The 27972-nt window shown below is 38.3% G+C and overlaps 1 protein-coding gene across 6 annotated transcripts in view; it reads left to right on the top strand.

The window, feature by feature from the left end:
- ZNF385B (zinc finger protein 385B) overlaps positions 1–27972 on the top strand; it is a 172804-nt gene that overhangs the window by 101588 nt on the left and 43244 nt on the right. For 5 of the 6 annotated variants that reach the window (XM_074829263.1, XM_074829264.1, XM_074829261.1 and 2 more), the window contains exon 3: positions 12124–12254. The exons of the other annotated variant lie outside the window; for it this stretch is intronic. In XM_074829263.1, coding sequence (XP_074685364.1) covers positions 12124–12254 — 131 coding nt within the window. The remainder of the gene's footprint in view (positions 1–12123; positions 12255–27972) is intronic. 6 annotated transcript variants of the gene reach the window in all.

The raw sequence follows: 27972 nt of genomic DNA, 5'->3' as shown, positions 1-27972 counted from the left end.
AATGGGAGTTAACTGCCATGTTATCAACTAAGATGGATACTGTCCTGAGAGATACAACCAGAAACATAGTGTGGCAGGCATGAAATTTGTCTGCTACACTGCAGGAAAGATGAGGGCTAGTTCAGGTGAGTCTGGATGAGAATAAGAAGCATCAGCACTCACTAAATTTTCTTTTCAGCCACCTGTGTCTCGCTATTCTCCATTTCAGGACCATGAGTTCAGCTTGACCAGCTCATTGGTCTGGTTGAAAGCATATTTCTCTTTTGTTGGTTTTTTGCCAGTTTGTTTCCAACTGGTCTGACTCCCGGCGCTGGCTCAAGAGGAGTCTCAGGAATGGAGGGGCAGTGGGGCTGCCCAGCCTCTACTCAGTGTGGTCATGGAAAGTAGATGCAGGCTGCGTGGCATGTTTCATGAAAAATGCTTTCACACTTTTTTTACATCAACTCTCCCCTCGTGTTTATTTCTCTTTATTTTCAGTAAAGCAGTGCTTGATTAATTAGATTTAATTTATGAAATAAGGCATATTAAAGTGATATTAATTAGTCCCTGGGAAATTAGAGGTGACTTTTTTTGAAATGTTTATTCTGACTGAAGTCCTGTTAAAAGTCAGTTTTAATATTTTGTTTTAAAAAATTTCTTCTTTGGTCTAATCTCAATTTAATTTAACAGAAACATTCTGTTATATACTGGGGTGGTTTTTTTGGTCTCTTTCTGAATGTAGCTGAGCATAGAGTTGCCCAAGTTCATGTCATTCAGTCTTTGAAAATGTAACAGCATCAAAAGTCTTTATGGTCTAGTCCTGGTAGGACTGGTGCACTGCTGTACCCAAAAGCAGAATAAGATTTCTAGTCAGACACCAGTGTTTAATTAATGTTCAATAAGATCACATGTGTGGAGATCTGTGCTACCAGATCTGTTAATTTGAAATCTATTGCCTTCATTCCTCCCTGTGTAATAGAGGGTAGATAGCACGTATTATAGTTAGGATTGATGAATAAGAACTTGAAAATATATAAATTTTCAAGTTTTTATTCATCAATCCTGACACTGAGAATAAGTAAAGCAGTGCACCTTATTTCAGGGGAGCCAGGATTTGTGGACTTTGATCTTTTGAATGTCATGACCCCACATTTTCTGTAACTCTGTGCTCCAAGGTCCCCTTTTATGAGCTTTTAAAAAAATTCAAGCAGACACCATTTCTTTTATTTTTTTTCCAGAAGTTATTTAAAATGCAGATCTGTAGCAGCCAGCTAGCTATTAACCCATCTAAGTTTATTTCTAAGAATAATAGCAGGGAAAATGCCACTGAAATACAGTTTATCAGTCTTTTAGGTTGTATTTGATCTGGTGATGTCAATAGCAGGCTGCCCTCCCTCTGGAGTCAAGTTGCAAACCCTCTTCTCAAAGGTAATTAAAGCTAAGCACACAATTACAACAGCCCAGATTTGTTCAGGCTTGCTGGCTGCCCACTGTCTCATAGCACCCAATATCACAAAAGCACTGTGTTGAAATGAAAGGATTATTTATCTCAGAGTCTTATGCTGTGTGTACGTTTAAATGCTGCAGAGGAGGTGGATTGTAACCCTAGGGACTAAGGTAAGCATCATGGCACTGATTAACAGTGGGAAGCCTTTATGGGACTACATGGTCTCATAGTCTGTGTTTTATTATGCTTTTGCTTTGCTATAACCACATGGTTGTGTGGTTATAGCAAAAACCTCTGCAGGTTCTGAATAAGGTACTGGTGAACTTGTAGTATCTGTCTTCCATTTCTAAATGGCCTACAGAACTTTGGTCAGAAACGCAACTCTTGTGCTCTTTTCACAGCCAGGTTAAAGTACCTTTATTTTTATTTTTAGGTGAGGGAAGTGCTGAATCTGGCTCCTACTTTCTTGAGTGGGATGACGTCTCTGTGTTTTTTGTGTTTCTGGGTACAGTACGAAGTGCACTGGTAACTTGTAAAGCTCAAGAAATGGAGCTCTCACTTGTTCCTTGCCGTGACTTTTATGAGTGTGGGCTCTGAAAAGAAGGAGATGTAGTATGGCATCTGATTAGGAGAAAGTTGAAATCTTCCAGGAAATACTATGAAGACATTCTTGTTGCTTTAGTTAGGGGCAGTAGGAAGAATTAGAGAAGTTTGAGAAGGAGGAGCTTTTCCCTTCCATAGTATTAACTAGGAAATTATGAAAGACTACTTTTTTTTTTTTCTTTAAACTACTTCTAAGCCATCTAGGAATTTCTTCAGTAAACCAATCTTAGAAGAAGGTTTATATCACTTGGTCTTACCTTAAACTACATGTGTGGTAAATCTCCCCACTGCCTTTACATGTTTGACCTCTTTTGGATGGGTGCCTGTATGCTGCGTGCCCTATGCTGTGGCAGAACAGTTAAATTCAGTGTGGAACGTAGGCTGCAGGGACAATGTTATGAAGGTTTTTAAATCTGTCTTTCTTCTCTGTCTCATTGTTTCTTATTTCTAAACGTAAAGATAGCGTTTCTTCTAAAAGCATGTACCTAGCTATGGAAATAATAGCAACTAAGGGTAAGATTGTGACTGAAATTGTGACCTTTTGGATAGAAAGGGGATGGACTGGATGTTCAAACTTTTTTGAAATTTCTGAAAATTGAAAATTTTAATTGGAAGGAAACCTAGATTTCATTCAGTAGAGGTCTTGGTTTCCATTGGAGGTAGTTTCAATAGACCACTTTCAACAACCTAAATTAGCTGTTGTTGCAATCTTTTATCTGACAAGTATTTAGGGAGCAGTACCAATAGAAGAACTTACAAAAAGAGAGCAAGAAGCAACTTGGATAACTGTATTTTCTAAAGGTGATTGTGTAATATGTGGGAAAAACAAACAAGGTGTGAAATTCTCTGAGCTATGATGACTTCTAAGAGAGTTGGAAATTGTCTGATGTGGTTAAGTGATTAGACACATTTGTGAGGATGCATATGGGTCTAGACCCCCTATTACCTTTGTGCACAGTGTTGCTGAGCTGGTGTGTTGGAGTACTGAAATGGAATGAGGACCAAGAAGCCAACTGCAGACATTAATCCCCCAAATGTAAAAGTTAAGGCATAATGGTTTTGACTGACTAATAATTAAACGGTCACCCAGCAGCATTCCTGGTGATGGACTTGTTTGGTTTTAGTGGATAGCAACTCGGTACCTCCTGAAAGAAAGTCTGTGTTGAGTCTTAATGAGTGTTAGGTGATGAGCTCAGCAGTGACAGAATTCAGCATAAGAGTTGGGTTTTGAGAAACTTCAGTTGTATGAGAGTCGAAGTGGCAACAGACTCTCTTAAAAGCTAACTGCAACCAAGCCCCATCCCTCAAATTATGAAACTCTTAAAGTCATGTAAATTGGGCTTTTTTGCTCCTCTTCCTTATTAGGGAAGCTTCAGTTTGTAATGAAACATTGTGTTAAATCAGAATCTTGAACTGAGAGGAAAGGGAGTGCAGCGCTTCATCTTGGCACACCTGAAGGCTTGATGCCCAGCATCTAAGAATATGCACTGAGGGGCAAAAAACAGGGACTGGCATGGAAGTTGCACCATGCTCTGGACAAGATTGTGAGTTCAGTAGTCATGTGGGATGTCATGTTTTTAATTAAGGGTGACAGCAGAAAAGCAAACAAATACCCTCTGTCACTGTGCCTTTGTGTTGGGAGAGTGGAAAAGGCAAGGGGAGGGGCCTGGTTTGAATAAATCCAGAGAAAAGATCCTAAGGATTTCAGAAAGATCTCCATTAGTGCAGCTGGAAAAAGAATAGAGAACTGAAAAAGACACGGCTGTTTTTTGTCATACCTGGAAAACTTCAAAGTGAAAACAACTCCAACGCAGTGTTTCCTAGAAGCAGATAAGAACAGAAGATGGGGCAGAGCTGCTCACTTGGGCTGTGGGTACCAGAGGGAGAGTCTTGAGCAAGCCACGAGATTCTGAGAAAAAGAAACTGGGATAGACTGCAAAGCACCAGCTGACTTTAATGCAGGAGGAGCGTTACATTTATTAATAGTTGTCACTGTTGGATTGCAATAAAATTCAGTTTACTGAGCTTGATGGTGTTAACCTATAACATGCTGCTCTGCTTTCCAGTCAAATTGTCTTGGTTGCTTTAGAAGTCTAGACAATTAGCTCTTTTAAGAAACTAAAGATAAATATTTCCATTCTACCTATAGATAATAGCAAATTGCTGTTGTACTGCAGCCAGCATGTTTCTTCTAAATATAGTGAAAGATGTTCCTTAATTTATTTAATTGCTTAGACTTGACAAGGAGCCAGTGCTAACAAACATGCTTTGATACTACACTTGATTTGGGAATATAAATACTGCAAAAAAAATGTGTGGAGCATTGTAACACAATTACTATAAAAGGCAGTATGTTTTGCAGGTGTGCAAGTTCTTTCTCAGATGCAAGAACAGAAGTGGTGGCTAAAGGAGAAGGAGAACCGGAGTGTGTCACACGTTCTGCAAATCCAGGGAGGGACAGGGCTCTGCCAAATGTTATGATCAGGCAATTGTAACACATTTATTTAAGGAAAACGCAAGATAATCTGTTCCACTTCTAATTATTGGACTTGACTTCTCACTCCATCTGTTCTGGTATGTTCTGTACAAAACCTACGGGGATTCCTGTTGTTACTACAAACTATTAGAAATGAAGTGCAATTGCAAGGAGAATAAGATTTTTCTTGGTTAATGTTTTGATGCATTTGTCTCTAAAATACTAAAATTCCAGTTTCCTATTATTATGCCTGTACCATTCCCCCGCTCCCCTGCTAGGTAAACATCATTATTTGTTCTCCATGATTTTGATGTACTAAATGTAGAGATTAAGGAAATAAATAATGACACCGTTCTTTTGAATATCAATATTATTATAATAGAAGTTTTCGATATCAGCTTTTCCAGGATTGTCTTCATATCAAGTATATGCATAGTATTTATGATCTATAGTTTACATTTTTATTCTTTTAAATGAACATCCTTCAGTCGTAAGGTATTAGAGATGGAAAACAATTAGACAGGCAGATGAATATTAACAATTTATGGAAGTTAAAGTAATTCCAAGTCAGCCCTAATATTTCAATGAGGAAGGGTCTGATCTAATAAAGATTTGCTTACTTGTAAGTACAAGTAGGCTTATGTTTTTATTTTTAGAATTCTTATGTGAAATACATGCAATATATAGCTATACTTATTTTCTGCTTATAAATGAGTTATATATAATTACCAATATTAGGTAAGTAAGTGATGGTTGACTTTTTGGATTGATTAAATGCTAGAGCTTCCATTCATTTCAACAGCACCAGATTTCAATTTATTTTTGGTATTGACCTAGTTGGTGGAATCCTACATGTATTTGAAATGTAGAAATACCTCATTTCACGGTATCTGATTTTATACAAAAGGAGAATATGGAATTCTGTTAGCACGCCTTCATAGAACATTTATTTGTAGATGGATAATAATGGAAATACTAACTTCATGCTCAAGCATACTGGAAATCATGTTTTAATTTGTAGGGAGAGAATTATTTTCATAATCTGACATGGATTTAAATAAGTCATTCTTGAGCAGAAAGAGCTTGAACTGTACAATATATAGATAATTTGTACATGGCAGTGAAGTTGTGTCAAATGCCTCTGGGTTTGCTGAAACATCTACTGGAAAAATAAACTCAGAATGGAGTGCAAAATACTTGGCATGTCAGTTTGTATCCGTATGTTGCTATGGAAGGCTAGACCTGGGCCAGTGCTTTCTTATCACTTGTCTTATGAGTGTTACATGGAGTAACACTTGTTATTACGAGTGTTCTTGCTTAGTGCTGTTGAATAGCCATAAGCTCTACAACAGTTCTTGCTGCCTGTCCTTGTGACTTCTGAACAAACCCACATCTTCTGAGGATTTACCCATTTTTAGTTCCCAAACATGGATAGGCATGTACAGTTTGTGCTTTTTAAATCCGTTAATAATTCGATGGAAGGTCTGACTGCTCCGCTGATATGTGAATAATGTTTAAGAGTATGAATTCAGTTCACTCTCCCAAGTTTTAAAAGATGCATGTGTATCAGTAGCTCTGATGGTAAACATATCAACTCCCAAAGGAGCTGCATCCTCATTCATTAGTGAGTTAGTTTGTACAGTGCCCTGAGGGCAGAGAAGGTCTTAGCATTTTTCCTATTGTCAGCTGCAGGCAGTGCCATGTCTCATATATACTGGGCTTACTGCTTCAAGTTATTTTTAAAAATAACTTGCCTGGATAGTGAGTTATCTCTTAGGATCATGTTAATTTGCCGTTTGGGAAAATCTCTTGAAGTAATGGTCTTATCTCTCCTTGACTACTTTACTTTTGACAGAACTGTAGTCCCTATGGATATCGTCTCATTTATCATAATACCATATTATGAGGAAGCAATGTTTGTTCTGCTGAGTGAATCCTGAAAAAGGAAATCTACTAAAATGCTGTATTTATTCACATTGCTTTTTATTTAAGAGGGGGAATACTTCTAGAGTAGCTTTCCCCTTAAGCATTTTGATATCAACACCTGCTGTTCAGAAACGCAGAATTATTTTACTTGCACTTAACTTATTCTTATCAGTTTATCTTAGCAATAAACAGAAACACATGATATTCTCTAATACCAATGTATAGTTGTAACTAAACAAACAAAGTTAGAAAAATTCAGAATCCTGTAAACTGATCATATTGAGAAGGAAAAAAGACTAATATTTATAGTAACTATTGGGAAAGATCTCAGGGGCTAATGTCATATAAATACCTAAACTACAAAATGTAGTGACTTGCAAGTGATTGATTTTTACCTGTCATTTATGGGGGGAAAAAACCCTGTAGTGAAAGCAGGTAGATCTGGGGCATGTGCAATGGGGACATCAGATATAAGGGAAGAAAGCTATTTTTTTATGATGTGCATTTCTGTAGTTAGGAGGGGGTTTTTTATAAACATAATTTCATTGTGCCAATCTTCCCATAAAGCTGCCTATAAGAAAGTGTCTTGTGCAAGTTGGGGTTTTTGTGGTGGTGGTGTGTTTAGGGTTTTTTTTCGTTTTTGGCAAGGCATAGGTGATAGAGCTGAAGAGATTTTTATTCAATATGAAAACCTAGGCACTACCTCTGGCTCTAACCTGTTTCTAAAACTGTTTTTTGAGCCACATGCTGAAGTAAATATTTCTGACAGTGTTCAGAATTTCCACTGACAACTTAATAAACTGTACTGAAACTGTAGGGTCCCAGAAAAAGCTCATAGATGAACACATGCAGAATTATCTCAGAATCCTTCCACGGAGCTGTTTCAAATATGTCCTGCCTGGTCTCTCCTCTGGAGCTCTGAAGGAAAACACTGTAAATGAAGATGACAGTGTGAAGTCTAAAGGCGGGCTGGCTGTGCATAGTGTGGTTGCAGTCCATAATGAATTCAGTCAATGTGGGCAAAACAAAAGGAACAACTTTCCATCCACCTTTGAAGGGATACTGTTGGGCTAAACAGTGTCTGGAAAAACACTGCACTGAAAAGGTCAGGGGAAGAGAAAGCCCAGTACTGACCCATCCTATCAGTTATACTGCTGCTGTGCCCTGGCCAGATGAGACTACTCAATACTGCTGTAGAAAGTAGAGGTTGTTCATAGCTGAATTATGTGACCATTTTCAGAGATGAAAAAGCCAGTGTAGCCTGTCCATAAACTGAAAACTCACAGTGTAATGCTCATAAGTGTTGGTGGGTGTGAATAACTCAAACGAAGTCCCTTTGAAGTTTTCCCAAGTACTGTTCATGGCACAAATTAAAACAAAGGCAGCCACATGCAGTCTGAGGTGGATGTAGATTGTCTAGTTCACAGAAATTAGTCAACTTCATACTTCTATTAAGTCCTGATAGCACTTAAGTTACTCTTGCACTGCTCTTGTTCTGAGTGTGGACTGCCTCCTTGCATCAGAGGATTAACACATTGTAGTAATATATCTTCAGGTAATAGAAAAAGGGGAGACACTTGAGCATGGCTTTAGATTTCTCTATAGTTGCCTTTAATGAAGACTTCGGAAGAGCATGCTTTCAAGTCTGGAAAGTAATTAATTTCTTCAAGTATGCTTGAAATTGTTCACAAAATGCCTTTTAGATGAGTAAGTTCTGTGATGGAATTGGGTTTTTCATGTAATGGTCTAATACTGACCCAAATCAGAGGAATTAATGTGCAGACATTACACCTTTTATTTTTGTGTTTGTCAGTGATAAAGAAAAGCACTTAGGGAGAAAATTGTAAAGTAATACTTTCACAAATAGTTTTCAGGAGGTACAAAGGGAGAAACTGTGTGCTTAGACCTGAACTTGACACAGCTCTTACTTGAAAAAGATGAGCAGTGACTGTTAACCATGGCCAAAATTAACTGTGATTTGCTTCTGCCAAAACTGCGATCTTGCCAGTCTTGGCTTCTGCAGTTTTTCTGTGAAGCCACAAAAGAGCTGCAGGGGGTTGTTGGTGTCATCTGCCCCCTTTCTGGCGCCTGGCTGAAGGCTGTCTCACTGGCCCCTGAGACTCATCTTGCCATAGGAGTGACCAGTGCAAGACTCTCTAGTTACTCCCCCAAGATACCACTTTCACTGCTTAATCAATTCATTACATGCCTTTTTTGTTAGAGACGGATCAAATTTGAGTAAAGATTACAACGTTTCAACTTTCACAAAAACATCAGCATCCCAGTGCGTTGTGCGTTCAGTGTGTGTGTGAAGCCACATCTGTATGTGGCTAAAGGGGAGCAGCGCCTATTACACAGGGACTTGTTTTTCAGATAAATATGTGTAGGAGGAAGAAAAGCTTTTAATAAAACGAGACATTTTGGATCATCTGCTCAGATGAAAACCTGTTTTCCTCCTCTTAGACAAGGGTAAAAGGGACCAGTGAGGATCAGTGCCTTTTGGCAAAGTCTGACTGCAGCTTGTATCTCCAGTACATACATCTCCCATGCCATGGGAGTCAAAATTGAAGTTACAAAGGTAAAGCACTGTTTAAAAATTAGGAAGCTGAAATGAGCAAATGAATTTACAAGAAAGGTCAGTTATATTTATGCTAAAGATTTACAAGTAGTTTAAAACAATCTGTGTTTGACATGGTAAGTTGTCTTTATCATTAAAATGCTAATGAAATGGTAAACATCTGTTAAATTTATGAAGATAATGAAGCTTGTCAGCTACATCATTCTTGTGCCAGTATTCCTGCTTAGCTCAGGTCTGCATACAGATGTGGTGGAGTGGTGGTGAGAATCTATTTGACCATTGGGAACAATGCTAGTGCAAAACTGGCCCTGTTCTGTTTGATTTAATGATTTTGTTCTGAAGTGGTTCTACCTGTAGTTTAGGTCCTCTTTAGCTGATCATTATTCCAGAGACTTTCAAAGGTGGGTCTGAAAATCGAACTTCAGTCAAACGGCTTCACTGGTATTTGATTTGCAATAGTTGAAGTAGTAAACTGGTGAACAGAAGTGAACAAATTTTTTCTTATTAATGCCTCCATTGATCGGTCTGGTAGGTGTGTATGTTTTTTATTCTGTACGGGCTCCGAACGTATCCGAGTCTACTGGTCATATATTACTCTGGCAGCAGAAACACCTTGGACGGCAAAACTGTAGGCAGACTTCAGATGTCTTTGTTGCATGAATTGATCTGTACTCAGCCAACGAGTACAAAGAAGATTGCGTTGTTTGCAGGAGGGTGCTAATTGTTTTTTAATTTTTAAAACTTTCCTGCCAAATTTTTTCAATACCTTGGTTAAAGACAGCATCAGAAAGCTAGCTTAACTTTGTTTTTAAATGTCAGTCACAATTTAACTCTATTCTATTTTTTTTTTCTGTAAAATTTAGTTAAAATATGTAAGCATAGCTTCATTGAAGTATGTATATGTAAAGAGAGGACATCTTTTTTAACTTCATGGATCTATAATTGCTTATGAACTTCAAAGAGAAACTTGTAGAAGTTAGATTGATGATGGCACTTTATGGGCTTTAGGTAATTGAATACAAGATAGCTGCTGTTTGAATACAACTCTGAAATCCAAATTATGTAAATCTACTGTTTCAGAACCAGCTAGTAGAAATAATCATTTTTGCAGTTGAAGATATTTTCTTTGGATAAATCCTCTGACACGCTGCTTTCCTATTGATGCATTTTCTTCATTATGGATATGAAGAAGAAACTATAGGCATGTTAGCCTTTAGCTTTTTGACGTTTGTGACTCCACTTGAATAAGCTTTGATTTACAGTTAATTAAGCACAACTGTCAGTGAGTTTCATGGGCTTATGCAGAAATAAACCTTACATTTATGAAAGTATTGGGGTAGGAGAAGGGAGAAAATATTCTGGGAAAGTGTCTCAAGCACATTTTTTCTTTCAAGTTGTGCAGCTCAGTTGGGATAGCGTTCAACAGATCTCTCTCCATAGTTGTCAATGACCCATCTTTGTGCAATCATCACACTTTTCCTATAGAAGAAACAAAGAATACATTATAGCCTGCTATTCATCTTCTAGACCATAATATAATGTTTACTGTGCTGCAGCTGTGATCAAAATGACTGTCTCTCCAGCATCTACAAAATTTGATCTCAGGGCTAGTTGTAAGTGGTTGGTCGTCCAAAAAAATCCATGCAGCCCCATCTGGCTTCTGAACTCGGCTTTCCTCTTGGATAGCATAAGATGGGTTTGAAATTGTGTCTGTGGAGGCAGGATGATGAGATGAAAAGGAGGAAAAATTCTACTCTGTCTTAAATTTTGCATGTCCTTAACAGGGAGAAAGGGAGATCCCTTAATGGAAGACTGGTACTCAGGCAGCCCATATGCATTGCCTGGCATCTTGCAAATAGATGCAAATGATATGATTTTATGGGAGAAGAGAGGGAAAATTGCTTGTTTACTTTTCTCCTTCCCCCCCCACCCCCTTCCTGACTACATTTTAAATGGTCAGATAACTTCTATGAGAAAAAGCTTAGGTATTGTGTGAAGCTCTGCTTGAGACCAGAGAAACTCCCAAGAGGACTGTTATGCTCCTAGCTGATGTGCTGGCCATGGGTGAGTGGGAGAAGGAGGTAATTATGGAGAAATTCTGGCAGAGGTAGGAGAGACAGAGAGTGACTCACCCTCCTTTAGAGGTGTGGGACACTTGTGTTCCAGTGCCTGCTCCAGTCAGTGTTGAATTATTTATTCAACCCAGAAAGAAGAAACTGAGATTTTTTTTTTTCATTTTTTTTTTTTTTAATTTCAATGAGGGAAATTTTATTTGAAATCTATTTTGTATGATTTCAGGAAAAAAACACTCCCACAGGCGTAGCTGGAGGCTGTGTACTAGGCACACTATTGTGTGAATAGGGCAGATAGCTAGTTAAAAATGAATATTTGGACATCTGTGCCTTCCCATTCCTTCAGGGTCTTTCTGGGGAATGATTCTCAAGTGGTATACAGAAAGAATGTCAGTATGCAGGCTTCTAGAAAGCTCTTGTTTGGAGGGAAAGATCTGGGCTCCAATTAAGGAAATGAAAGTTTGCATTGTATATAAGGAGTTGTGTTTGTTTATGTGTTAGCTGATTATTTAATTGTTGTTGGTCTTCTAACATTTGCCTTGCACTGTAAAACGGAAGGCATTTTTTTACATGTTAGGTGAAATGGTGTTTGTGCAGCACCTGATAGTTACTGTCAGAAGAGGAAAAAATAACATGCAGCTCACTATTTGGAAACAAACCTCTGGATTTCATCTTGTGGTATTGTCTGTGCTAGCTGATCTAATAGGCAACCATGAATTGCAAAACATCTGACTTTCATGCGTGCCCATCCTGGCCTTTTTGGCACAGAAGAATTTTTCAGCTTTAGAAAGGATTTATTCTACCTGCCAGTGTGATTTATATACCATATGTCTCCTCTTTAGTGTGTGAGTATCCATGGCCATAGGGAAGTGCTCTGCCTCATCTGCAGTGTGTGAAAATAGGTTTCTTTTAATGATATTAACTCCTACAGAGCCACTTCATTACCCCTCTGTATTATTTTTTCTTGGCAGTTGTCAGCTATACTATGTGTGATGTGGAAAGGAGAATACTATGAATTCCTGGTTTTGTTTGCTCTTGGCAGGCGCTACTACACTTCCCACCCTTGTGCGCACACCTACCTTGATGATGCAGCCTTCCCTGGATATCAAACCCTTTATGTCCTTCCCTGTGGACAGCAGTTCTGCTGTTGGATTCTTCCCAAATTTTAACACAGTAAGTAAAGGTGTTTCCACATTTAGTTTCAGTGTATGCTTTGCAAGCCAGTTCTAATATCCGCAGTTGAAGCTGCCTTAAAAAAGTGCATCGCTGACACAATTCTAGAGAACCCTTTTTGTCTGTGCTGTGGTGGTTGCTGTTGCCTTGTGTGAAAGGCTTAGACTGGTACCCAGCTATCTTACTAAGCTAAGTGAAGCAACTGGAGGATCTTGTTAATTCTGTATAATAACAATAAAGTCTAAGATTGAGCAGCCAGCCAATGTGAAAAATGTGAATCTGCTATTTTTAGTTTATAGTAAAGCATCTTGGATTTTTGCAAAAAAAAGTTATTGACAAAATAATGCTCAATGCTTCTATACTTCTCCATGTTTATCAGAGCAGCAATAACAAACCCACTCTTTTCTGTAGCTCCCGCTTCTTTAACAGGTCATAAAATGGTTCTGAATGTTATCAAAATGCTGTTTTGCTATCAGACTTCATCATTTGTTTAATTAATTATTATCTTAAATGCATTAAGTACACCAAAACCAATATTTTGCATGTTGCCACTCAGGTTTCCATGTGTGGAGGTAATTCAGCATGGAACGAGTCGCCAAATAGTAAGCTAATAGCAACAGGAAAGAAATTGCTCTGGGTCATTTCTGCCAAGTCAGCGAGTACGATCTGTTCGTACGTGACCGTTGCCTGAACTGTACAGCATCGTACTTGTCACTGTAATTGCGGGGGGGATGGAAAGGAAAGCAGTGTTACCGTCGCCAGACAGTGATCAGCTGAACCACTGCCAAGTGTTTCCTTTTGCAAACTCACCTTCTGTCTGAAGTTAAAACAGCAGGAGGATATTTTTTTCTTCATGAATTGCAAATACATCTTGCTGACAGACCTGTGCTACAGCACGAGGTGCTGTGGGATGGTTATGAGGTAACGTATTAGCCAGTTTCTTTCAAATGTCAGCAGCTCAACACATATTATAAACAGTAGCAAATATTACTAAATCATTGCAAAATGTATATGTGAAACTTGTGCATTTATGAGGGAGATGTGGTGATGTGTATGTGTATAGATTGGGGGGATACGCACGTGTGCATGTGTACAAAGAGATAAAAGGTTAAAAAAAATCCAGGTATGTTTAAAGTGCAGGACCAAAACTCAATACAATTTTAAGAAAGCAGTATGTCATTCTCACCTTCTAGGCATGGTGTGCATTTTCCATCCTCTTTCTAATACATTCAAGAATTTTATTTGTTACTGATTTGTCTGCTTTCCAGTTGCACTGGTTTTATAGGTGAGCTTTTTCACAGAACATAAAGACATAAAGACTTGGCGAACCTTTTCTTTAGGGATTCTGTAGTTGTAGAGTCAACCAACATTACTTGCTTACTGGTGTTATTATTGAATTTCTGAGTTGCAGTAGCCTCTAGAGACAGATTAATTTGGATAGTTAGACTGGTTTTGCCTATGTACACTAGCTTACATTTATCTGGGTTACATACCATTTGCCTAATTCCTGGAGCGTTTATCCTTCACACTTGTCATTCCTCTCCAAACTTCTATGGGTTTTATTAAAAAGAAGAGGCCTGGGGTAATCGGCAGATATTGTCGACTGAATGTCTACTTCCTCCCTTGGAATTCTTGATAATTGTATAAAATCATGCTGCTATGCTCCACAGACATCACATGTTTAAACTCTCTTTTTTGAGGAACCGTGACTCAGTACTACTCTATTTCTAATTCACAGACTTTGCCATTTATCTTGCAGGTATTGATTTTCCCTAACGGTCTTTTACAATGGACTTTAAAGCTCATTGGAAAACTAAATCATTCATGGTTATCTACTGACAGGCACAGTGAATGCCAGCTGTCATGCATTTCCTTTCTTTCTAACTTAGCACAATCTTTGCAAATGTAGATTTCTATGTTTGTGTATATACAATCTTTTTTTTTGTTTTTCACTGTAAAGTGGGGGGGCGTGTATGTAAAAGTTTGTAAAAAGCCTTTTTCCAGAAAAGTTCGAGTGAGTATAAGCTAAATCCAGTTGACCCATAACGTATGTGTCATCCAGAGTGCCTTAATTTTTCATCTTCCGCAGAAACAGAATATTGGAAAAGCTTTTTTTGTCCCTTACCACCAAAAAAGCCATCTTTTGCCTTATGGATCAACCAGGAAATCTGTGCACTTCACACACAAGAGGACTTGACAAGGATTGTAGGCAGTGAAACCTCTAGTGTACAGCACTCAATCTCTTTGCCTTCAGTAGGACTGAGGAGACCCTGCAGCACGTGCCAGGGCCGCTGTTCGTGTTTGCAAGTGTTCACTGAAGGTGGCAAAAAGAAATGTGGTCTCAAAAGAAAACTTCTTTGGATCCACCTGTTCATTTTCAATAGCAGTCAGATACAGAAACATACTTCTAAACCTTGCCAGGAGGTGGTTTGTAAGTTAATTTCAGTGGCCTAGTGGCCTGAAAAAAGAAAAGTTTTTGCTTAGGAGCTTGATACAGTAACTACCAGGGCAGGAAAAGCAAGGTAAAATATATTAACTACAAACATGTTTAAAGGAACACCCCCTACAGTGTTTCCAAAAGAACTTCTCTTATTTATGGAAATATATTTAAAATCTGGGGTAAACCCTTTCTTCCACAGTTAACTTTGACATTTTCAATTCTGAAAACATCTGTGATGCTCCAGATGAAATATCAGTGTTCCCATTTCATTTGTGAAAGTGTTCTGATCACTTGCTTCTCTCCACATGGGGTACTTCCAAATGAAGCACTGAGCAGGCCCTGATTTTTTTAAAAGAAATGCCTACCCCAAGTATATCTTCTTTTCTTGATGGAATTGTGTGATTTAGTTTAAAATGCCTCCCCTCTGTTTCCTCTAAAAATGTTAGTACTAAAAATGCTATGCACATGTGTATAGTACTTACTGATTCACACCGTGATTAAATGTCTTTGTTCCTTAGAACTTGCTTATTATTATAAAGGCAAAATTAATTGGGGAATGATTGCACTAACTCCTTGGATACATGCCTTTATTCCTCAGTAAGGATGCCTTTTTGTTTCAACAGATCAGCCAGAAAGGGATCTTCTAAGGGCAGAATGAAGGATTCCAAACACAGAGGTATTGCAGAATAGGTGCCCTCTTCTTTCCTGGTCTTTTCCCAGCACTGGCAAATAGTTTGGTCAGAACAGGACAGGCATGATCAGACTGTCACAGCCTGAACCTGAATTGCTGCACAGAAAGACAAACCCTCTCTCAGAAGCGCTGCATCAGTGGATCCAAAGGTGACATCATGTTTGTCCTGGCATCAAGTTCTGAAAGCTCTTGCTCAGTTACTCATACCCCTCTGTCTGAAACACATAGCTTGAATCAAATTCTTGGCTGGTATTACTTAAAATGTTCTTGTCTATAGCAGAATTGGAGACAACGTTATAGGAACTTCCCAAATCCGTACCTCCAATTTGGAACGGATGCTGTACAAAATGGTATTGTTTAAGCAGAGCTGGATTTAGCACACCAAAATGACTAATGATTCCTTAACATGCAACATCTTGCATATTGATTATATTTAAAGATCTCTAAGACTTCAAAGTCAAGTGCATAAAGTCAGTGGAAATCAAAGCTAAGATTACTGTGGTCCTCATTTTGTGTTTATTATAATGTAATCTTGAATTTTATACTCCCTGGCTTCTACCACACAGCTTCACCTTCTGTACCAATCTTTCTCTACACCTCCCTGATTCTTTGTCTCATGTCACCCATCTTGTGTACTGAATGAAAAAAGGATGCTTTGTGTTCATCACATCATGGAAGGTTATCATGATGCTTGTGCTAAAGTGGCTGAAGGCCAGGATTTATCTTGTGAGTCAAACTTAATGCATCTCCCTATAAAGGATGTATACTCCCCAGAAAAAAAATCTCAAAACTCCAACATGTCCTACCTTGTCCTGAAGTGAGAGCAGCACTGCATGATTCAAATTTAGTTGAAGTGGTACAGCCAGGGACTGATCAGTCTGCACAAAAGCAGTATCAGCAGAATCTGAGAAAGATTCTATCATCATAGAAAATAATCAGCAATTCATATGCTTCCTTCTGAGTTTGTTAGGGCCTCAGGGGTAATCAAAGATTATAGCATCTCTTGTAGCTTTCACGTTAGTGAAATGTTTTCCATCTAACTAGCCCATGATTGGTTTCTAAATGCTGGTTCATACCTTCATATTTTAGAGGACACATGGGTTAATGTGGCCTACTTACTGCTTTAGTGTCTATTTCTCTTCGAGTAGGTTTATGCTGATTCTTTATATTAGAGTTCCCTCAGTCCCCTTGCAAAGTGGACCAGAAGTATTTTACATCTGCCAGTGAAGGTGAGCCAGCTGGAATGGGCTACAGGAAGGGAAAGACAAGCTGACTGGTAACTTAGAAATCTCTGTCTCTTCTCCAGCAATAGCCCTGCCTGTACTAAGTATCCCTGGCCTACCCCCAAGACAACTACTGGGAGGGACTAATTTGCTCTTTCCTCTTCTGCATTTTCAATTATGTCCCTCATTTTTATTTGCTACCTATCTATTTCTCATTTGAAGGGCCCAGTAATCAGCCAAGGCAGAAGCAGAGGTCTGCAGATAAGAGTGCAGGGCACTCATACCACCGGCTTCACTCACCCTTCTGCGCCAAGTGCCTCTTCTGCATTTGGCATGGCTCTGTGGCTCAGGAGCTTTCTCTTTCCTTAGCAGGGTCTGAATTCAGCCACTTAACGCCCTGCTACAGTGCCAAAGTACGCTCTGGAGCTCAGGATTGTATATAGGAGGAGCAAATTACAGATGCAGCCAACTGGATGTTGCCAACCCGTTATCTACGGTCCTCTTTAAGTAGCCTGTCCATGTGCTCTGATTTCCCCTTTCCCTTTTGTTAAGTGCTGGAGGAAAGTGACCTGCTCTGCTCCTCTGTCTCTGAAACACTCTGCTCCAGAGAGCAGGTGAAGTTTTGTAAGAGCTATACTTTACATTCATTAACAGCACAGAAAGGAAATTTAAGCAATTAACTTAAAAGGAGAGGTGTTTTTTGGGGTAGCTGGATATTTTGTTTGGGTTTTTTTGTTGGTTGTTTTTTAATCAAGTAATGGCAGGATTTCTTTCTTAGAGACATTTTATATCCTTTTTTAGAGTCATGCAGGCAAAAGACACTTCAGGTTTGCTTTCTATTCCTGTGTCAAGCTCTTAAAAACATTCCTATTTAATTTTTAATTATTACAGATATAATAGTTTGTGTTTTCCAAGTCATAGCCAGAATCATTCAAACTACAACATGAGGAATCTGCCTGTTACCTTTCATAAAGGGAATAAAAGAGAATAATAGGTGTTTTCGCAGATACTTAGAGGTGAGGAAAAACAGAGGTTCAGGAACCACATAATAAAGCCCAAATTCTGGCAACACAGACCTCTGCTCTGTGGCTAGTCTTTACTTTCTCCTCTGACTCTCTCCTCTCACAGTACTTGGCTGCAAAGCCCCTTTATAACCCTCCACGTCTGCCTCTTTTCAGTTTCCTATAGTCCTTTTTCTTTGTGTCCTTAGGCTTTTTGTACCAAGCCAGGAATTCCTCCTTGTCTTTCTGTGGCTTTGATGCAAACCAGCAGAGACCTCTTTCAACTGTGGTAGCAGTTTTTGGAAAAATTCTTCTCAACCTTTGGAATCCCTGAAAAATGCTTATTTAAGGTGGTATATTTTTCCCACAAAATACTTGAGCCATTTCAGCTGAAACTTTCAAAAAAGATTGAGCTTGAAGCAAACACCTGGTGAGATACAGAATTAGATATGGAAAAAAAAAAATTGCTGCCAAAAGCAGGGAGTTGTCAATCAGTCTGAAGCTTTTATTGTTTGTGGTATTTTAACATAAAGATGCCGGTTCCTTAGTTCCTGTCAGGAGTCTCTTCAAAGAGCAACTCTGTTAAATTGGTGAGCCTAAATAAGTACTTTTCTGCCTTATTTCTAGTCTTTAATACATATTATTCTCAGGAAAAAATCTTACTTAAAATAATACAGACGGGCTTTAAGGGAGAATCTCTTCAAATGTTAATTATTGTTTAAAGTTTCATGTTGCTTTGTATTTTCTCTAACAGGAATTGAATGGATGAGCTTCCTCCACTCAGTTCCCAGATCAGCAGCCAGATAGGAAACCCTGTCTCTAAGGAGAAAGTGCACTGACACTCACTGGTGAGAAACAGAAGTCACCAGGTGCCGTAGCCTTTCCCTACCGCTTCACAGGAGCTCGGCATCCACAGTGTGTTTTCTGAAAAATAGGTCCTAATTGCTGCAATACATCCATTACTGTGCATACAAGTAATTAGGTCAGAAGCCTAATTCTTTAAAGAAATACAGTTTCTGCATACAAATCCTACCATTTGCTGAGTCTTCCAGAAAATCTGTTCCTTGGCTATGTGTTTCTGTCTTTACAGAAAGCTTGAAGTTAGTGCCTCCAGCACTTCAGCAGTATTTATTTCTTTTACTGGTCAGCATAGGGAAAAGCTAAGAAGCCTTTATCTTCATTGAATTGCTTTCTTCTCAAGTTAGTAGTATGTTCATGACATAAGGAAGCTGGTTAAAGGGAGAGGGTTGTTAGCTGTAAATATTTTAGACTAGATGACTGAAGGATGTTTTGCAAATACTGTGAGGAAAATGTCTCCCCTCAAAGCAAGCAGTCACAAAATTGTAGTTTAAGACAAACAAGGTATGTGTGTTGCACCATTGTGCTTATAAAGGTTTTGCTAGTTTCTAATTATAAGTCTTGTCCTAAGCAACATTCTAGAGCACCTTTAGATAAATCTAATTCTCCATGTGTCTGATGAATACAGAAATGGCTGCTTTTGCAGCATCCTGGCTGTACATGTCTGGCTTTCCTTCCCTCCCTCACATTGTTCGGTGAGGAACTAAGAACTGCTACAATAATTACTAATGAATGAATTACAAGCATGTATCTAAGAATTAATTTTTATTGTACTCTTTCTTTCTGAATTTGAGTATAGCTACTGGTCTTTTAATCTAGATACAGTCAATTTTATGACAACTTAAAAGTACTGTATGGCAATTTAAAGTCATGGTGTGAAACCTGTCTTTCTTTAGCATACCTGAAAACCAGTGAGAACAGGTTTGAACCTCTGACCAGCTCATTTCAACTACCAGAGCAGGGCTGGTTTGAAATCTGTGCCTTTCAAACTGGTCTTCTCTGTATTCAATCTGTCTGGTCTCACAGTAGAGATACCACGAACTTCAGCTGCTTCCCCAGGTTAACACTAGGGAAAGAAGATCACATTTCTTGCTCATGTATTTGTTAGAAGAGACAAGTTTCTACCTTGCTTTGTGTCTCATTTACTTAGATTGAAAGAAAAAAAACCCACCAAAAAAAACCCCAACCCAACCAGCAGACTTTGATACTACATTAAGTTTCACAACAGGTTTAATTAGAAATGGAATGTTCCTTTAAAGATTCATATCTAAATACAGCTCTTTTTAATCAAAACCATTTTAAAGGCTGTTCGTGTAGGGTGAGGTACTGGTCAAAAAAACCCAAACCTAAGACAGAAACATCATTATTGATTTTTAAATGAAGGAAGAATATTATTCCTTACTGTAAAGAGTAGGTGACAGCTGTCAGCTAACATATTTATGAAATTCTTGGTTCTGATTTGCTTCTCATATTTAGCTGTTTTATATATTTATATTCAAATGTATATATACAGATATAATTTATCCTCTTTTTAGATTTTTTTTTGGTATGTGAAAGATAATTATATTAATTCATTTCAGAAGACTAGGCTTCTTGTGTCTTTATTCTCTCCTGTTCACAGAATTAACCAAGGCCATTAATTTGTCCCTAACAACTCCTTGCACAGTTCAGAACTGTAGAGGAAATTCAAATATACATAATGGGATACCATTCATCTTTGTGTTGTTGATGTTCTGGACCAGGCTGGGAGCAGGAAAATTGTCATCAAAACTTAGAGCAGACCCTTAAGAAGAAAAGGACCATCTCAAAGATGAAAGCAAAAATCAGGAATCTTGTTTATCCCACATGTTATCTAAGCTGCTTTTCTGACTACTAACTCCTAGGCTTGAGTCTTTTGGCAGGATTCTACCGAAAGGTAATTCTTCATATTATTTTACTTGTTCATATTATTTTAATGTCAGATGGTAATAGGTAGTGTAACAAGAATAGCTTTGCTCTCAGAGTATGTTACTGGTTTGAGTTTCAGCAAGTCTCAAACTGTAGTATGTTTTTATTTTTTGTTGGATCTGGAGGCAAGATGGTTTTGGTGGTGTTTTTTGTTTAGCTGAACACAGCTGAGTGTTCTGAATAACAGCAGCCTTAATACATAAATAGAAGTTGTATAGCGTCTTCCATCAGATTATTTTGAAGCATTGTAAACATGTTGTTTAGACCTTTCAGCCTTTTTGTGAGGCTGTAAGCATTTTTATTTCCTTTTTACAAATGAATAATATGACGCTCAGGTGAAGTGAGTCATGTACAGTTACATTTGTGAGCCAGCAGAGCCCCAAAGGGAAGGGAAATTGTCATATTCCTTGAGTATTAGTCTAACTGTTGGGTTTGTGCTTGACTTTGTTCTTTTTCTGAGGTTTGGTCTGTCATGGTCCTAAAAATTCATCTTACAGATACAAAGTCTTGTACTATGGTAGAGGAGTAATCTGGATGCATTAAAAAAGAAGCTGCTGATTACTTAAAGGGGGTTTAGTTTAGTATAAATAAAGAAACATTAAACCTCAGATACTTGCTTTTTTCTTCATTCTCCATTTGCTTGGGAGGGAATTTTCTTTTATCCCAAAACATTTCCAGCAGTTTTTTGTTTCTTTATTTCACCCACAAAAATCTGCTCCAGACAAGATTGGAGAAAAGTTGACATTTTTGTACCATAAGGGTTAAATATGTTGTTGGTGTTCACATTACACACACAGTCCTTTTATGTATTTATATCCTCACTTGAGAATAAGCCTTATAAGAAACTGAGACCAGATTCAGAAGTTTTTTTTTGCTGTGCTGCCTCACCAAGTCTTTATTTCTTTGCGTTGTCTTTCTACAGGAATCAGTTATGAAATTCTAATAATCTTTTCCATGACAATTTCTAAAACAGCAGTGGTATTTAATTTTTAGAACACTCTTTCTAAGGCTCTCCTAATTACGGTTTTCTAAACCAGAAATTATTTTTAACATACAATAAATATCTCCATGGATGAAGGGAAGGAAGGGCAGAGGAAATATCCCCAGCACTGAAAAAATAACAGTAAAAAAGAATTAAAAGGTGTTTTCTCAGTTCTTTCTTGATTTCTGTGCTTAATCATATCACGTTATACAGGGAGAAGAGAGGGGTAGGAAGAGATTAGAGTTTGTTTACCTGATTTTTTTTTTTTTTTTTTTAAATACAGAGTTTCTTGATTTAAGCCAGGGAATTTCAAAGATAGAGGAGGATAGAAGAGCAAAAGATCAGGAAATCCCTGATTTTATTTCAGTTAGACAGTGTAGATTGTTTTTCTTTTTCTTATGTTGGTCTAAACCATTATTTTGGACTGGTTTAGGAGAACCAAAATTCTACTGAGAAGGCTCAGATTCATCCTTGGCCTCCGGAGCTTGGTCTGACAAAGTCTTGCAAATTAGACTTTCTAAGTGAAAATCCTACTGAAAGCAGTCTCTGCTCTGACATAAGATTCCCAGTTTGGTGCTATTTCAGCCAGCTCCCTCTCCTAGGCAGGGTCACAACACGTCTTAAGATAGAGAAGAATGTGTGATGGTGAAATTACTTGTGCTAGCACACAAGATGGATAAATAGGCATGTCAGTAAAGATTTAGGGCTGTGCTTCCCAAGTTGATGCTGAGGCAAGAAGATGAATGCATTTCTTGTTAAAACAAAAAAGATGTCATTAAGTAGGTAAAGAGAAAGTATATTTGAGCATATTGTTCTAACTTTTAGTACCTATGTTTCAATGACATTGAAAATCTGAAAAGGAGTAGGAGAAAACCCACTAAATGAATCAAGGCTTTCATAGCGAGAGGCTTAAGGAACTTACTTGGTTTATCAAAGAGAAGGTTAAGAGCTGATCTGATTGCAGTGTATGAGTGCCTACGCATTCAGAAGGCATCTGAGATTAGGGTGACCTTTAACAGAGAAGGACAACTAGATCAAGTGGTTTATAATAGACACGGTAAGCATTGCTTCCCCAGTGATGTAAATTAACTTAGTTGGAAACTTTTAAATCAAGCTGTTGAGGTTTTTTCCCAAAATTTAGGGTCTGGTTGACCACAAATTGTCAGTCTTCATAATCCAAAGGGATGAAACTCTCCAATGAATGAAATTGTGCCAAGAATTTTTTGGGAAACCAGGTGTAATGGTTCCTTCTGGCCTAAAACAAATCTGTAGATTGCTGCAGGCATTGCTTTCAGTATTCTGTGTGATTGTGAATACAAGCACTCAGAGAGAATCATCTCCTTTTTCATTTTTCTGTGCAAGCTGTACTCTAAAAGGGGAACATGCAAGAGGATAGCACACCAAGTGGCTCTGCATTATGCCATAGGACTGGACATAAAAAAGTAGGGAGGGAAGCCTAACTGCTAGCGGCCAGAGACAGAAAACCGGTCTCCCAAGTCCAGGACTCCAGCCCTGCCACTCTGTTAACAGAAATGATGTGGAATTTACAAAAATACTATTAGTTGAACCTCAATCTCTAAAAGGAAAATTAGAAAGATGAATTTATTAATATTTCACCTCATTAAGACATAAAAGGTTGTTCCCAGCACTGGGTCCCCTTTTAGTTGTACTAAAAATGTCTTAGAAGTCTAAACTCCAAAGGTGTCTCCTTCCTTCTTTGTTTTTCAAGTACTCACTGTTATTTCAACAGCTCTTCATGGATAGCTGTAGTATCTGATATGTTAGCAAGTGAATTACAGCAAGATTTTTGTTTTGTTTTAAAATGCCTCCAGGCTGATTTAACTGACTAGTTAGTGGTGTGTGGAGACCACAACTACCACAGTCACAGTTTTCCTTGGGGAAGCTGGAGCTTGCTGCCAAATTGATCAAGAAGGGGAGACACAAACACAGTGAGAAGTTGCATTCAGAGAAATATGCCTTCAGAGTACAACGTTGTTACTGTATTTTGGGAACCATGTGGAAGTGAAGGGAAATATTAGTCCCTGGGGTCTGGATTCTTTCTTAGTGGATGCTTATGTCTTTCTGCACTTGGGGAAAGACATCTGCTCAGAATTTGAAAGAGAAACAAAAAGTAAAATCATGGGCTCATTGCAATCTGAGTGAGGTTAGGTTTGATTTCAATGAGATCCAGATTTCATGCTCTATGCAAATGTGCTACGTGTACGTACATTGAGAGAGCCTGTTAGACAACAAAATGTGATTAAAGCAACCCTCAGTTAGACCACAGGATTATGGTAAAAAACCCTATAATGTTGTAAATTAATTATTCTTTCTGTTCTATCTGAACATTTGCACAAGTCTCTGAATCAGCTGCTGGGAATCTGACAGAAGCCCTCCCCTGGCTTGGTTATTGGCCATTTACATCTGCTTATTTTTTTCAAATCCCCAAATGTGAAGAGCATAGAGATGGAGGTGTGGGGAGATGGTGTTTAGAGAACTGCAGGCTCACCATACAAAAATACATCTCTGTGGGGACGTGCTCTGTGCTAGTCAAGGAGGGTTGGTACATGGGGAGCATTGATGGCATTCCTCCAAGATAAGGAAGTTGTGCACATCACAGAATCATAGAATCATTTAGGTTGGAAAAGATCCTTAAGATCATTGAGTCCAATCATTAACCTAGTGCTATTAAGTCCACCACTAAACCATGTCCCTAAGCACCACATCTACACATCTTTTAAATACCTTCAGGGATGGTGACTCAACCACTTCCCTGAGCAGCCTGTTCCAGTGCTTGATAATCCTTCTGGTGAAGAAATTGTTCCTAATATCCCATCTAAGCCTCCCCTGGTGCAACTTGAAACCATTTCCTCTTGTCCTGTCGCTTGTTACCTGGGAAAAGAGACTGACACCCACCTTGCTACAACCTCTTTTCAGGTAGAGCTCCATCTGTAGAGCTGACTCAGGTGTTCCTGATGATGAAGAATAAGCAAGGAAATGTATAACAGCATTGCATTGGTTTGAACAGTAAATTACACTTAGTATTAGCCAAATGAGAAATATGTTCCCTGTTGGGACAAAAGCAGCACAAATGTGGAGAGAACAGATTCTTGCTAGTTTGTGTTGGCCAACTGTGCCAACTATTGTATCACAATGTTAATGTTTCTGATTTTATGCTGGGCATTTTAAATATGTGCTCTGTTGAGTATGTGTATTCATTTCTGTTACTCTTTTAGTCATCATAATATGTACAGTTACGGTAGGAGACTGTGTATATATGACAGAATTTATGATAAGCTTCAGCATGTGGTCATTCTCCACAGTGGCAGTGTGCTCAGCTTTCCTGACAAGTGGAGCTTAAACACAGGAGGAGTTCACATAGGTCTTGTGATCTAGAAGGATGCTGAAAAACATGTTGTGTGTCATCACAATGATGACACACAAATAAGAAGTGTTGTCCAACACTTTAAAAAAATCCCAGAACTTAATTTAGATGCTGCTCCTGCATTGGTAAATTATGTATGCCCCTGTTTTCTCCCTTTGATTACCAGAGGGAAACATTGGATTATGTTATCAGTTTGTTCCACATACAGTTTAAAGTTTTGCTTCATGAGAGTAAAACAACACAGTATGCCGTAGGGCCACTCTTACTGTTTTTTCATGAGCTTCTTAATGCCTAGTGGTTAAGTGATACTCAGTTAAATCGCTTATACCCACTTACCATTCTGTTTACAAATGCTTGTCTAACAGACAATTTTAGATTTGACCCAGAAGTTACATGATGAGAGGTAACTGAGCTGAGGGCATAAATTCCCAGTCGCAATTCTAAACCTTAATCAGATGTGAGGTTATGCTGCTGTTACAAGAAGACAGAGCTTTTGGCTGTAGATTTTTGTTGGAGTGGTAGCAATAACATGTTTGACACTTGTTTAGCATGCTTCAATAGCTAAGCAGATCGGGAAGAGAATGAAAGCTTAGAAATTAAGTCATTAGGTAGAAATGGCAAATGTAAATCGGTGCACTATCACTAACTCAGATGTGTAACTAGCAATTTAGCCCTGGATACTAGACAGCTGCAACTCAGATAAGCATCTGGACTTATCCAAACTTTTAAACTGGAGATTGCACGCGAGCAAAAACTAATACAAATATTCTGGATTTCCAACATCACAAAAAGCAGCTTTTCTTGCAATGTATGTCACCTCATTTAAAAAAAAGGCTTAGAAATTATATGTAACCTTTCTGTTTGCAGGAATTTACCCCTTGGCAGGATCAGTGCAGTTTATTTCTAAGGTTCACAAATTGATGTTTGTACTGTCTGCTATGTGTAAAGACATCTTTTAAAATAACCAGAACTTTAATTTCACTGAAGGAGTTCTCCTGATGCACTTGCTCAATTTTTTTTTCTCCTTCCTATGCCTACTTTGATGTCTCTTAGTAGTCTGGTTCAGTTCCCAGAAGGCACTAGAAGAATCTGTGGTACCATGATATAGAACAGGGCAGGGAGAGTTTCTGGTAACAAGAATTATAAGGGAATTCAAGGATGAAATTGTTGAATTCCTGATGATAATGTGTAACAGCTCATATAAATGTGCTGTTGTACCTGAGGACTTGCAAATATGATGCAAGTTTCAGAAACTCATTCCATGGAGAATGTAAGCTTTTCGGTGCCATCTTTTTGCCAGGCAAATTAATAGAAACCTCAACATAAATAGTATAAGAGGACACCTCATACTGTAAACTGCCTGTAAAGTGTCAACATCATTCCTTTTTAAAGATAAATCCTTCTTTACAAACCTGCTTGTAAGGGTCAACAAACATGTGAATAAAGATGTTTTAATTGACACATTTCAAATTACCAAAAAGGTTTTCACAAAACCCCGTGGCAAAGGTTTTTAAGAAAACTAAATTGGCATAAGGGGATCCTGATATGCCAAAAAAGATGCTTGTGAGGTAAATGAGCTGAGGAAGTTTGCTAATGATGAAGTTCTCCAGGGTAGTGGGAGCAAAGAAAGACCAAGACATAGTGAAAGACCTTAATGAGACTGAGAAGCCAGACAGTAAATGGTTGGTGAAGTTCTATCTAGACAAATGTAAAGTGATGACACACATTGAAAACTTCACAAAACTTCACATAGAAAGTAATGTGCTGTGAATTGGCTATTAACACTTGGGAGTGAGATCTCAGGTTTATAACAGTGATTCCATGTAAACATCAGCTCAGAGTTCAGTAGTGATCCACCCTGAGTATTGTATATGATTCCTGTTCATGTCTTAAAAATATTTGATTGAATTTGTTAAATTGTAGAATTGAGAAGGGCAACAATGATGCTCAAAAGAATGGAATGTTTTCTGTGCACAGAATGACTGAGCAACACAGAGATAACCTGGGGTGTGGTACAGGTCTTACAAAATTGGGTTGCATGTTAAAACAAAAAGAATTGTTTCTTGACACAGGAGATTGTAGGCATTGGATCTCAATGTAAAGTGTGCAGACTGTTTTACATCAGTTCAAGGGGTGACTATGCAAGAGAAAGTTACTGGGATTTAACAAATACACAGAAAACAGCTGGCTCTGGAAAATTTTTGGTGGAAAAATATGTGAACCGTGTGAAAATAGTTGGGGGAAATAGGATGTATGTTTGTGCTGCTCCTGTTCTCTTGGTAACTACATATGATTGTTTTGGGGGATAAAATGATAGCCTAGATGGAACTTCAATAGAGTGTAGCAGTTCTATGCTTTTGGGTTGTCTGTTTCTACATTTGCATTTTTAAAGTGCTTTGAAAGTCATTGTCACCAGTCGCAGTAGTTGTAAAGTCTCATGTTTGCATGTTCTGAAATCAGGAAATAGTAGTAGTAGATTACTGCTGAAACCTGTCCAGATTCTGTTATTCCTACCTCACTTACACCACTTGTGTGGTTTTAAGGAACCTTGTTGCAAAAAGATAGCAACTTCAACTTTGTTGGAAAGGCATTTTTAAATTTAACTTTTTATTAAACCAATTGAAATAGGAGAACAAGACTAAAAGGTTGTTAAACTTAGTTATGGCTACCAGAGCACTGTGAATTGGTTTATTAATTCCTCCTGTAGCATAAACAGCATAGTGCAGATTTTTATTTGCCTTTGTGGTAGCTGTTAGCTTCTCTTATTTTTTTGTTTTATAGAACTGGTTTTTAAATACTGGTGCTCCCCACTGGCAAAGTATGCTGCGTCATTTCCTAATATACACCTCAGCAAATTACTCTCTCCCTCTTTCCTATTCCTTTCCTCCCTGCAATGAAGAGGATAATTTTGTGTAGTGATCTGAGATCAGTTTACTCTGCAGCATTAATCTTCTAACAGAGAGATACTATTTTATTTTTCCAGCATGCTGTAATCCACCCCAGTTTCTGATATATTTAAAACCTATTAATTGTTAATGTTGCACTTCTTGAATTCTAATCATGACCAGACTACATGCGGGGCTCCAGTTTGGGAAGGATCATTAGCTGTTCCCCTGGGGATCCCGATTGGTACTTTCTGGAAGCAGCGTGAGCTGTATTATTTGTGTAGATTTTGTCCTTGTGCTGCTACA

This window comes from Strix aluco, chromosome 6 (genome assembly GCF_031877795.1).
Source record: "Strix aluco isolate bStrAlu1 chromosome 6, bStrAlu1.hap1, whole genome shotgun sequence".
Taxonomy (NCBI): domain Eukaryota; kingdom Metazoa; phylum Chordata; class Aves; order Strigiformes; family Strigidae; genus Strix; species Strix aluco.
This window is presented reverse-complemented; position numbering and strand designations above follow the sequence as displayed.